At 48.5% G+C, this 13,513-nt stretch overlaps 2 protein-coding genes across 2 annotated transcripts; both read right to left on the bottom strand.

Annotated features, from left to right (window-relative positions):
• Nucleotides 1–2,261: 2,261 nt before the first annotated feature.
• On the bottom strand, nt 2,262–3,251 carry OR13E1 (olfactory receptor family 13 subfamily E member 1). Its single transcript, XM_038553289.1, has one exon. It carries the CDS (start codon nt 3,240–3,242, stop codon nt 2,262–2,264), a length of 981 nt encoding a protein of 326 aa, XP_038409217.1. The 5' UTR covers nt 3,243–3,251.
• An 8,815-nt stretch (nt 3,252–12,066) lies between these two features.
• On the bottom strand, nt 12,067–13,026 carry OR13J1 (olfactory receptor family 13 subfamily J member 1). Its single transcript, NM_001388916.1, is given in 1 exon segment — nt 12,067–13,026. A coding segment is annotated over 1 exon segment (960 nt).
• Nucleotides 13,027–13,513: the final 487 nt, after the last annotated feature.

A 13,513-nucleotide genomic window follows, 5' to 3' on the forward strand; every position in this document is an offset into this window, starting at 1 on the left:
CTCTGCTGCCTTTTTTCCTGGGGCTAAGGATGTGGGGAGGAGAGGGCAAGAGGGTCTGAGGAAATCAGCAGGGGTGGTGGGAGCCCAGCTGGAATGAGCTGCTGGAACTTCTGCCTGAGGCTTTTGCCCCATCATGGCAGGCCTGCAGCTGCTGGGAGTAGGGAATGTGTGTGTGTGTGTGTGTGCTGAGATGATTTAAATTAGCAAGACAACCTCCCTTGTGCCCACACCCAACAGGAAAGGAAGCTGAGGTCTCAGGAAATTGGACTAGCAGGTACAAGTCACAAATGTACAAGAAATATCACAAGAACGTAACTTCTATTTTGAGCCCCCATTTTGCCTGAGAGAGATCCTTCGTCAATTTGGGATTTCTTCTCTTCCACAAGGGTCACAGCTGAGTCTCGAGATCTTATATAATGGGAAGATGTTGAGAGACTGTTTTCTGGTTACCGAGGTCCACACTACACTATCCCCTGAGAGTTCCGTCATTCTGCCCAGTCCCGAGTGCTTTCTTGTTCCCATCTGCATAATGCTTTGCAGTGCTACGGCTCTCCCCGACTTCTGTGCCACACACAGACCTGTGAGGCCTGAGCTGCCCACATATACCTTGAAGCCATTTCGATTCTGAGGGTCCACTCGGGATTTTACTTGACCAATAAGGCATGAATTGCTGCATCTTTCAGATCCTGCAAACCTGTCCAGGGGTTTGGACAAGGGAATGGGGCTCTGGGCCTCTTTCTTTTGGGACCCTTCTGTGCCAGTGCTCTCACTACATCCCCTCCTCTCTCTTCCTTTTCCCTAGCTTTTATTAATCTGGAGGTGGGGAAACCTCCTTTTTACTTAGATTTTCTCCCAAATCTTTTGTCTATGCCCTCAGCCTCTCCTGTTAAGACTTTAGAGCCTAGGTTTTTGAAGGTCAAAAGCCAGGGAAAAAAATCCCTTTGTCCTCTGCTTTCTGTAATTCTGTCTCTTCCTTGGGGCACTGAGCAGAGTGATGTGGCCAGCAGAATGGTGAGCCAAGAGGAGTGGGCTTCATGTCTGTTCCAGTATCAGAAACATAACCATGTTATGATGTGGAACATCAGGTCACTAGGATGCATTAACCCAAATCGCTGGGATTCAGGACAGAGTCAGAGTACAGAAGGCACTGAAGAGGGATGGAGAGTAGGACAGACCCCACTCAGAAGGGGTTTTCTTGAAGAGGGGGGCAGATTTGAGTAAGAATTGAATGAGTTTCCACAATGCCAAGGTATTGGGAGAGGGTTCTCTTTGGTTACCAGTGTCCATATTGTATTCCTCCACTGAGATTCCTGTCATTCCAAGTGGTCCCCAGTCAGTAACACACTTAGAACACAGTGTAATGCCTAGCCTGGTCTGTGATAAGTGTCCAGTACCTGTTAGGTAAAGGTCAAGAAGTGGCTGGACAGGAGAGGGAAGAGCAAGGGGGAAACACAAAGGCAGGAAAGACTGGTTATTTGCTGGGGAACTGGGAATAGTTTGGGGAGTCTGAGTTCGAACAATGTGTGGGAGTGGAGTGGGGCTGAGATAAGCAGCTAGGATGAGGTTGGATGGAGAGGTGGGGTCTGTTTTTTATCTCATGGGAAATGAGCCATTGGAGGGAGTTAAGCAGGAGAGTGGAACGATCTGATTGGGGTTTTGTTTTTTGGGTTTTTTTCAGATTGGTGTTTCAGTGAGCAGAGAGGGTGGATTTTGAAGGGGGTTTGCAGGAAGAAAGCTTGGTGAAAACAGCTGTTGCAGTATCGGAGGGAGAGAGATAGTGAAGGCTTCTTGAGGAGGCATATTAGTAGAAAGGAGAGGACCCATTTAAGAGCTCTTAGGCGGTGGATTCTCTAGGACTTTATGACTGACTGGACGTGTGGGGCAGTGGTGGTCAGGAAGGCAAATCTCCAGTGGCTCTTGGGTTGACTGTAGGATAACATGGCAGCCATTAGACTATTCACACATTTCTCAGTCTTCCTGTTCCTTCTGGACACATGATGAGTGTGCTTCACCTGCCCCTCGATGTTAGCTGTGGCAAATGCTTGCATTGGCTGATGAAGTGGAGGTGGAAGTGAAGCTCAGAGAGCCAGTTCAGGCTTTGTCATGGTGACTAGCAATGGTTCAGAGGCCCAGAGGGATGAAGACAATGTCTCAGAGAGACCCCAACCACCCAGTCAACAGCAAATGGATCTGCATCAAGAGTGAGAAATAAACCCTTGTGGTTTTAGCTACTGCAATTCAAAGTCATTACCATGATGGACCTAGCCTGCCATGCATGATAGAGTTGAAGAGCAACAGGGAAGATGGGACATCTTCCTGGAGAGCAGGTCTCCCCACAGCAGGGCTATAGCAGCAGCTTTCACTTCTGCGTTCCTCAGGCTGTAGATGATGGGGTTCAGTGAGGGTGTCACAACCCCATAGAACAATGCAATAATCTTATCCAGGTCAGGGTCCTTGGCCTTGGGCTTGAAGTACATGAAGGAGATGGTCCCATAGAAAACTACCACCACTATGATGTGGGCAGAGCAGGTGGAGAAGGCTTTGCACCGGCCTGCAGCTGAGGGCACCCTAAGGATGGTAGCGAGGATGAAAATGTAGGACAGGAAGATGAGCAGAAGTGGGGCCAGTGTCAGGATAACTGTGGCCACCATTATTAGCAGTGCATTGAGAGAGATGTCCCCGCAGGCCAGTTTCAGCACTGCCAAGATCTCGCAGAAGAAGTGGTTGATGATATTGTGGCCACAGAAGGAGACATTCCAGGTAAGAAAGGACTGCAGCAGTGAATTGGCAAAGCCCATCCCCCAGCTCAGCACCACCATCTGCACACACGTCTGCCTACGCATGATCTCTGGGTACCTAAGTGGCTGGCAGATGGCCACATAACGGTCGTATGCCATCACTGCCAGAAGCAGGCACTCCGTGGTGCCCAGAGCCAGGGTCAGGTACATCTGCAGGGCACAGCCAGGGAAGGAGATGGTCCTCTGGGTTTTCAGGAAGTTGACCACCATGAGAGGCACAAAGGAGGATGTGCCACAGATGTCCATCAGGGAGAGGTTGCTGAGGAAGAAGTACATGGGGCTGTGCAGACGGGGGTCCAACATGTTCAGCACTATGAGGAGGGAGTTCCCCAGCACATTCACAGAGTAGATGCCCAGGCAGAGCACAAACAGGACCATCTCGAGCTTATGGTGCTCCTGAAGCCCCAGCAAGATGTATTCGGTCACAGCCGTCTGGTTTGCCATCTCATTCTCCCTCAGTCCTGTCCGGACCACACAGGTGTCAGAGGAAGCTCTCACTGGCCTGGAAGCCAAGCAGCCTGACCGGGGGCATGTCATCCCTGCCTCGGTGGTTTAGTTTCACCATCTGTATAATGAGAGGGTTGGACTTCAGGCCTGCAAGCTGGCCCTCTCTGCAGCTCTGCTGTAACTTAAGGACTCAAGGCACATTCTAGCCCCCTAGGCTCTTCATTGTTCTCCCCATGGTGGGGGCAGGGGAGACAAGAGAGTAGGATTCATGTTTGGCATACTCCTCTGTAATCTAAAGAGTTTTTGGCTGTTAAAGGAAGTATCTTTTCTAGGTTATGACTCCATATGGCTGAATTTTGCACTTGGTATTTTAGATTCATTCATTTGCTGAATATGCTTTGAATACTTATTCTGTGCTAGGTCTTGTTTAGGTGCTAGGGGTACAGCAGTAAGAAAAATAAATGGACAGAAACATACCATACCACACCTATCATAAGGCTGCCCCTTCTTCCCTGAATGAGGCGATGTGAGGTCTGAAGGCCTGTGGGTAAGTATGGGTGATACTTACTTGATGGTTCCTTTGGGCATTAAGGATCAGACAGTCACACTCCGCAGGATGTGTAAGCCTGATGTGCAGTCATTTCTCTTTAAGGAATGATAGGCCATCCATTGATTTTTTTCCCCCTTCTCTCATCCGTTGATTTTTTTTTAGGATTAAAAAATTATTTTAGAGAGACAGCACAAGCAGGGGGAGGGGCAGAGGGAGAGGTAGACAAGATTTCCTGCTGAGTGGGGAGCCCAACCAGGCAGTGTGTGTGTGTGTGTGTGTGTGTGTGTGTGTGTGTGTATAGCTGGACCCCAGGACTCTGAGGTCATGACCTGAGCTGAAATCAAGAGTTAGATGCTTAACCGACCGAGCCACCCAGGTGCCCCCCTCATCTATTAATTTTTAAAAGAACATACAAGGATGTATATATTCCAATAGAGCCACTGGTCACATGATTTATCCCTGGTCATGCCAGCCAAGTGGCTCCATTCTTGGTCTCCATATTGCCTTGTGGGATAAATGATACTGGCAATGATGTTACAGGAGGAGGGAAAACCAGGTTCTAATCTGTCAGGGCCATGTCAGTCAGGGACTAGTTCTAAAGGAGGGGGAGGCACACTTTTCTCCCAGGTGGCTTTCATTGCTCTTCTGAGCTGGTCTCCCTGCCTCCTGGGGAAATGCCAGTGTCAGGTATTCATAGGAGGGACCCCTCATGTCCCCAAGGCACAGCTGTCTTGTTAGGCAGGCAGGCTATCTTATGGCCCATGTAGTCCCTGGTCTAAAGCAGAAACAGGAGCTGAGTATGAAATTTAACATACAGAGGATACAGTCACTTCCTCCTTCCTGGGCCGACTGAGAGGCCAGTGTCCTGTGACAGCACTGGAGCCCTTGTCTGTCCCTCAGGATCGGATTTTTCCCCTTACTCGTCCTCAATGCATCTAGTATTTGTAGGGGCTGGCAGGCTCCCCCTCTGCTGAACACACCTTGTCTTTTCCTAGGGCTACATCTTGCCCAAGAAGTTCCATTTTATTTTTTTAAAGATTATTTGAGAGAGAGAGAGAGAGAGAGCAAGGGGAGGGGCAGAAGGAGTGAAGGAATCCTGAGGCAGACTCCCCTGCTGAGTGCAGAGCCCAACATGGGGCTCGATCCTGGGACCCTGAGATCATGATGTGAGCTGAAATCAAAAGTTAGCAGCCTAACTGACTGAGCCCCCCAAGTGCCCCAAGAATTTCCTTTTTTAAGAGGCATGTCCTCACTCCCTCCCCCAGTGGGGGCTTCCTCCTGTCCCTCAGAGCATACTTCCATCTCTGTCTCTTCTCTCCCTCCTGCTCTGTGAGGGGTTACCTGCTTCCTTCTTGTACTCCCTTAGCCCTTGGCTGACCCTCTGTGTTCTTCTACGGTGTATTGTGCACCTGTCTCCTCCACTACACCTGAGAGCAGGACCCTGTCTCCTTCCTACGCCTCCCACATGAGTGCGGCCAAGAGCAGTCATTCAACATGCATGATTAAAAAAAAAAAACCAGCTTTGCACCCCAGCGTCAGCACTAATTAGCTGTGTGACATTGACTAAGCCATGGGGCTTCTCTGAGACTCAGTGTCTTTTTGAAAAATGGAAGTGGTGTGTAGCTCTGATGAGACATACCCACAAAGGTTCTAGTGAGCCGCCCAGCACTGCATGTTGTCTGAGGATCCTGATCAAAGATTTTCTCTTCAGCCACAGGGCTCCTGCTGGATCTGTGCTTGCCACCTCCCAAGAAGAGTTCAAGCTTCTGTCATGACCCCTTTTATCGCCAGAGCCTGTTCCACTTTCCCCTCCTCCAGCCTAAATCAGGGTGATTGTTAAGGGGGTTTCTGGAGCTATAGGGCAGCGGATTCATCTGGATCAGCACTTGACCTTAAATTTCATCCACATGAACAATTAAGGTTAAGATTTCTCTTGCTGAGGTTTGGCAAAAAGATAAAGAATCACCTTAGTGTGATGATGGCTCATTCATTCACTCATGAAACAAATAGTTTTGGAGCACAAATAGTTATGTGCCAGGTCCTGTGCTAGGAGATGGGAATACAGCAGAAGCAGATGTGGCTTCTGCTCTAACAGAGTTTACACTCATTCCCTCATGCTAGGTGCCCTTGGAAACATCCCTTCCTCTCTCTGGGCTTTAGAAACCTCAAAGAGAATCTGGGATGTAAAGACAAAGTGAAACTTGAAATCTGTAAAGAAGAAGTTAAAAGGAAGCACCTTTTTCTAGGTTATGACTTCACGTGTCTGGATTCTGTCCACAGCATTTCAGATGCAAGTATAAGGGTTTGGTCTCTTTGAGTGTGTTATTACAAAATGACCTTTGTTAGTCTCAAATTCTGACACCTGACATAGTTGCATGTGTCTGTGTGGATAAAAGGTGGGAAACCACCTTTCTTCACATTTCTCTTCTTTGCCCTTGTCTCTAACAAAAAGACCAAGTGGGAAAGGCAGGGGTATTTAAGGGCTTTTGAGAACAGGCTCTGGCTTGCCCACTTGCCTCACCTCCCTTACATCCCTTCATACACACCTGCTCCAACCTCACTAGACTACTCCCCATTGATGAACAAATGTCCACACTCTCTTATCTCGTCCCTCTTCTCATGCTCTTTCCTCAGCCTGGAGTGGCTTTTCTCTTCCACTCATCCTTCGAGGCTTGGCTCTCACATCCCTCCTCTGCACAGCCTGCTCAGATGCCTTCAGAGAGCTGACTATGCCAACAATACGATGTGATGCTCACGGCTTTAAGCTCAGGCTAATTGCATTCTGCCTTGCATTGTAGTGTGTGGTCTCTCTCTCCATAGACTGTGAGCTGTCTTAATCAAAGGGTCACATCCAATCCACCACTGCTGCCCTCCAGGGCCTGCACCCAGGAGAGCTGCTGGTGATCGCCATTTGAGATCTGGTGCTATTCCGCTGCCCCAAATCCTGGTCCCAGATGTCTCACCTTGAGATCATCTCCTCCACCAGCACACATACAGCAACAGAGGATGCAGCTAAGAGTGTTGGGCGTGCCAGTCTTCTCCCTGCCTTGGCAGCTGCTGTTTCTGAAGAGCTACATCAGAGAGTAGCCTGAATGGTGGAGCCTCCATTGTGGGTCTTCTCACAATTTAAGAGTCTGGTCATAACACATTTATGGAAATTAGAACCAGCTCATGGAGCCACAGGTTTATGTCCTGAAATAAGTCTGTGTCTAGAAGATACCATGCATCCAGCTCACAGACAGCTTTGACTCTGCACCATGGGTACAGGATGGGGCATCAGGGAGCAGCTGCCATTACCTGGGTGTATCAGTTAAGATGAGCTAGGTTTTGCTGCGGTAACACACATAATCTAAATGGCTTACCATGACAAAGGTTTATTTCTTTCTCATGCTCCATGTCCTTTATAGCTTTCTAGGGGGCTCTGTTCCATGTTGTCCTCCTCAGAGACCCTGGCTGATGGAGGCTCCACCATTCAGACATTGCCAGTTGTTCTGGCTGGGGAAGAACACAGTAGGCATTCACATCAGCAGTTACATGCTCTGCCCCAGAAGGGACATGTGTCACACCTGCCCACACTCCATTGGCTCTGTATAATCCTACCACATGCCACGAGGAGGACAGCCTGAAATTTGCTGAATATTTAGGTATGGTATTGTTTCACAATACACTCAGAAAACCACTCTTGCATCTATCTGTCAAGGTCTCACACTTTGTCATGTCCTGGAAAATCAGATCCATGGAGAGATTGCAAACCAGGTGTCTCTGAGAATAATTGTCGAATTCCACACCCCAATTTAGACTTCCTGAGAAGCAGTGTGGTGCCATGAACCAGGACTGAGAGCCCTGGGACAGGGGTGAGGGATCCAGCTTTGATTCTGTTGCCTCTGTTTTGATTCTGCTGTATGAACTTGGTTAAATTTCTCCTGTGAATGGAACTACTCAGTTAGGTGACCCCTAGTACCCTGTAACCTCTGAAACATTTCCTCATTCTATCTAGCAACTTCCAACCCTGAGGTCTGACAGACCCAGGGTTACTTTGCAAGGTAAATATTATATCAATTTCACTGGCTGGCAAATCTAGTTTGAACCATTTAATATTTTATTTTAGGCTTCACAAATTATTTAAAAATAAAGGTGATGGACATAAAAGGACCGAAGCTTCTGTTACAATTTCCCTGACATGCCTGGATCTAGGATTCCTGCTTGACCACTTCCTCGCTGGATGGCAGAGCAGGTGAGTGCAGGCTTTGGAGTCAGACCCACCAGGGCTCAGGTCCCAGACCTGCCACTTGCTAGCAGTTTTCTCAGCCTTGCCTCCCTTACCTGTAAAGTGGAGATGAGTATAGTGTTTCCTTGTGGGATGATCTTGAAGATCCAGTGAGATGAGGTATGCAGAGCTCTTAGCAGAGGCTGGCACATGGTAAGTAATCAGTAAGTGGTAGCCACTATTGCAAGTATCATGTCCTTTTTCACAAGCAAATATTCTGGTTTATTCATATGTTTAAAAAAGATTTCATGAGAATGGTCCTCATGCTATATGGATTGTCCTTACCTCATCATACCTATAGCCCCATGGCTTTAGCACATGCAGGTAGCTGGAGCAGGCTGCCAGGTGGGCTGACCCAGGGCTTGGGAGAGCAGAGCAGACAAGTGCTGAGCTCATTACCAGCAAACATACTGTGCTGGGATGAGCCAGGGCCAAAGCTTCGAGGACCAGCTTCCTGGTCCCCTGCCACATAGCTCTCTGCTCCATGCCCTGGGGAGCCTTGCAGTCCCTGCCCAATTTAAAGTTCAAACTACACAAGTTGGTGGGTTTGGCAGCTGTGGGGCTTGGAGACCCCAGGACTCTTGTGCTTCCCCAGGAGGGCCTGGCTGCGGTGAAGTGGGCACAGGACAGACACCGGATGGAATCTGATCGGGTCTCATTGCCATCTTGCCCCTTGGATCCGAGGATTGGAGTGTGTGGCCCCCTGCCATAGGGTGTCTTCATTCCGGAATGTTGTGAGGATTGGGACTCATGAAAGTTTCGGAGAGTCCGTTGCTCAAAGGAGAGGCCTCATGCACTTGTGAGGGACATTAAATCAGGGGTTCAGTCCAGTACATAGGTCTCTACAGGTTTCCTTCCCATCCAAAGACTGTTCCTACTTGTTTTCTCCATGCTCATAGAACAGTACCCTCTTGCCACCACCCGTGGATGCCTGGAACTCAACACCATCCCCCTGCGTCTCTCATCGTCTCCATCTCTGTCTTAGGGGGCTGCAGCCCTGTCCACCCAAATAAGCCAGAAACCCAGCCTGCAACCCACAGGCCTCTGTCTCTGTCTCCCAGCTCTGCAGTCATCTGTATATCCCAAGTATTTCTCAGCTGCCCTCACCCTGTGTGGTTCCCTACCTGGTCAGGCTGCCCCTGACTTACTCCTATCCCCACTGTGAGAGCCTGGGTGACAGCAACAGCTCCCTTACTTCCTGCTACCAATCTCCCCCCACCACCCCCCGGGCTGGAGGCCTTCTCATTAGTGCTCTATTCTGGAGCCAGGTGATCTTCCGTTTATTTCTTTTTTAAAAAAAAGATTTATTTATTTATTTATGATAGACATAGAGAGAAAGAGGGGCAGAGACACAGGAGGAGGGAGAAGCAGGCTCTGCAGGGAGCCTGATGTGGGACTCGATCCCGGGACTCCAGGATCATGCCCTGGGCCAAAGGCAGGCGCTAAACCACTGAGCCACCCAGGGATCCCCTGATCTTCTGTTTCTTAAAAATGCATCACTTTATTTTTAAGTTCAAAGTCACATTCATGTTATAAATATTGGAATTAGTTAAATAAGAAAATGATCGGCTCTAACTAGCAATCCTATTTAATCCCACCACCTGGTGGAAACAGCTCTTAATATTTTGTCATAGTTTCCCAGGATTTTTTGCATTTATGCTAATTCACAAATCCATAACGAAAATACTTTAAAAAATAACATTGGGATCATCTGAGTGCAAAGTTATGAATTCCGCTTTTTCCTACTATAATTACATTGCGAGCATTTCTCATATTAAATATTCTTCAGGGCAGCCCCGGTGGTGCAGCAGTTTAGCGCCGCCTGCAGCCCAGGGTGTGATCCTGGGGACCCGGGATGAGTCCCATGTTGGGCTCCCTGCATGGAGCCTGCTTCTCCCTCTGTCTGTGTCTCTGTCTCTCTCTTTCTGTGTCTCTATGAATAAATAAATAAAATATGTTCTCATTCATTTGGGGAATATAATAATAATATAAATAAAGGAAAATAAATAATAGAAAGTAAGGGAGAAGAAATGGGTAGGAAATATCAGAAAGGGAGACAGAACCTAAAGACTCTCCTGATTCTGGGAAACGAACTAGGGGTGGTGGAAGGGGAGGAGGGCGAGGGGTGGGGGTGAATGGATGACGGGCACTGAGGGGGGCACTTGACGGGATGAGTACTGGGTGTTATTCTGTATGTTGGCAAATTGAACACCAATAAAAAATAAATTTAGTATTAAAAGATAAAATAAAATAAAAATTTTAAAAAATAAATAAATATTCTTCAAAAAATAAGAATTTTTTGAAGGCTATATCACATTCTATTATTGGACACCACCAATATTTATTTGGACATTCTTCTATGATTGGATGTTAAGATTCTTACAACTTTTTGTTACTATAAACAATATGATGATTAATGTCCTTATATGTATTCTTATTTGTAAATCTTTGTGCCTCTACTGATCATATTAGACTAATTCTTAGAAGTAGATGTGTTAAGTCATAGAGTGTAGCAATTTTTAAGTCTTTTGATTCATACTGTCAACTGACTTTTCAGGAAATGTGTATTAACTTATTCCCATCCCCACCCGCAGCGTATGACATCACTTCTTCACTGCACCTTCATTACCGATAAGGTATTAGAAAAATTCTTCACCAATTTCATGGGTGAAAAATGGTATCTAATCAGTGATCTGTCTAAAATGTGATTGTAAACCCCGGTGCCCACATGATAACATCCAAACTCCTCCCATGGCATCAGAGCTGGACCTGTTGGCGGGCAGCCTTCATTCTGGCGTGGTCAGAGAATGTGGGGCTTCAGGCAGAAGGCTGTGTTTCTCTCCTCTGTGCCTCTTCCAACCAACATGTGAAGCAGAAAGAGGGACTAGAGGGGAACTAGGGTTCTAGCAAAGACTGTGCTTCCCTCTAGCAGGGGGCAGGAGAGCTGGACTGCTTCTTGGAGGCCCAGGCCAGCTTCCGCATCATATAGTTGGTGCCACTGAGGTGGGGGTGGGGGTGGGCAAGGAATGGAGATATCTGAATCTGCATCCATTTCCACCATGTGCTCACTGAGTTGTCAGAAAGGAAAGCTGGGAAGAGGCTGAGCACGAGGCAGGGGCAGCTCTGGCAGGATCCCTGTGATGAGGTAAGGAAGGGTAGAGCAAGTCTCCCCAGAGCCAGGTGAGGCCTGGATGCTGGGCTGGAAGGTATGGCAACAGCTGCTGTTGCTGCTCAAGACAGACATTGGGAACATAGGCCCCGGGCTGCTCAGGGTGGTTGGTACTTTGATGGCTGGACCACTCTGGAAATCATGGACTCTGGGCTTCATCACTGCCTCTCCTGTCACCTCCTGGGGCACCAGGCCATACCTGTCATCTTTGAACCCTGTCTCAGCTCTGCTCAGATTCAGGGAAGACCCCAGGCTCTGCTCCTATCCCCCCTCTACTGATGTGTTCATGTATTTATTTGCAAAACCTATGGGGGGCCTAGGGTTGGGTAGGTCTGGACCTTGGGACAGAGTAGATTCTGAACCTCCCTGCTCTTATAGTAACACTGAAAATAAAGCAGGAAGAACTCTGCCTGGGGGTTAGTCAGGACCAGCAGGGCCAGCTTGTGAGGGCCTCGAATGCCCCCACTGAGGAGCTTATACTTTGTCCTGAGAGCAGGGGGAGCCATTTGGGGGCTTTAGTCAGGAGAGGAAGTGGTTTTCAAAAAAGGTCCCTCTGGATGCCCCAGGGAGGATAGAGCAGAAGGACTACTAAGAGTGCAGTCTTGAGGCCAGGCAAGAGCTGGTGTAAAGTTTCAGGCAGTGAAGCTGAGAGCTGACCAGGGCGATGCCAGGGAAGGAGCCAAGCGGTGCTTTGTGAGCAATTCTGTGGCAGCATCAGGGGGACTTGGTGCCACCTCACTGGGGTGAAGATTCCAGACTCAGCCCTGTGCCCTACCTGTCCTCACCATAGACATACGAAGCCCTCACCTACTAACCTGAAGAGTCCAGACCTCCCTCACTTGGACGTCCAACTCCTACACCATACTTTCCTGGCAGCCTCCTTTACCTCCTTGTTCCTCAAGCTGTAGATGACAGGGTTCAGCATAGGTGTGACAACAGCATAGAGGACTGTGAAGACCTCATCAGAGATGTGGGCCTCCTTGCTCTTGGGTTTCATGTACATGAATATGACGATGCCGTAGAACAGCATCACCACAGCCAGGTGTGCTGAGCAGGTGGAGAAGGCTTTGCGACGCCCAGCTGCTGAGGGCACTCTCAGGATGGTGGCCAGGATAAGTGTGTAGGACAGGCAGATGAATGCCAGGGGTATAGGCAGCAGCAGAATGGCACCCACCAGCAGGAAGACTTCACTGACTGATGTGTCACTGCATGCCAGCTTCAGCACTGCCAGGATCTCACAGGTGAAGTGACTAACCATGCGGTGGCCACAGAAAGGCAACCTCATGGCAATGACAGTCTCAGTCATTGACTTGACAAGACAGAGTCCCCAGGCGGCTCCTGCCAGCAACAAGCAGAGCCGGTGGCTCATGAGCACGGGATACCTGAGTGGCCGGCAAATGGCCAGGTAGCGATCGTAGGCCATGATGGCAAGAAGTAGACACTCTGTGGAGCCTGTGGCTAGGCTCAGACACATCTGGATTGCACAGCCAACAAAAGAGATGGTCTTCTGGGCTGACAGGAGGTGGACCAGCATCAGAGGCACAAAGGTAGATGTGTAGCAGATGTCCAGGATGGAGAGGTTGCCCAGGAAGAAGTACATGGGCGTGTGTAGGTGGACATCGAGGACACTCACTGCCACGATGGCTGTGTTCCCCAGCAGGGTCACCAGGTACATGGCTGAGCACAGAGGGAAGAGCAGGTGCTCCAGGGCTGGGTAGCCAGAAAATCCTTTCAGAAAGAACTCAAAGATCTCTGTCCTATTGACCAACTCCATATTGCAGTGCTCAGGAGACATATAGCTGGGATAAAGGGGAAGAGAGTGCGGGGTGGTGGAGAATCCACAGAGCCTCTTTTGGGTTGAGGTATGTTGCTGGGGCCTTTTTCAGCTGTTACACACACTCTGCCCTTGAATTTGGGCAATCTGTGCACCTCTAGGCTGCAATTCATCCATGTGAAAAGTAAACATTGATCTGGATCAACATTTCCCTAAGAGAGTGTTAATAGAAATGTTAGTAGGCAATCTGAAAAAATAATTTGAGACAACACTAAATTAATAGAAAATAAAGCCATTTACTGCAAGACTTCTCAGAGCCTTGTCTGCCAGTGTAATTTGTGACTTTCCAAAAGTGGTGTAGGGCATGTAATTCCCAAAGTTACTTAACCATGGTCTTTTTACATTGATCTATAGCAAAAAAAATTTTTTTTAATTTATTTGAGAGAGAGAGAGTGTGTGTTGTGTGCGTCCACAAGTGGAGGAGAGACTAAGGGGCGGTGGAGAGAGA

The sequence above is a fragment of the Canis lupus genome, chromosome 11 (assembly GCF_011100685.1).
Source record: "Canis lupus familiaris isolate Mischka breed German Shepherd chromosome 11, alternate assembly UU_Cfam_GSD_1.0, whole genome shotgun sequence".
NCBI lineage: Eukaryota > Metazoa > Chordata > Mammalia > Carnivora > Canidae > Canis > Canis lupus.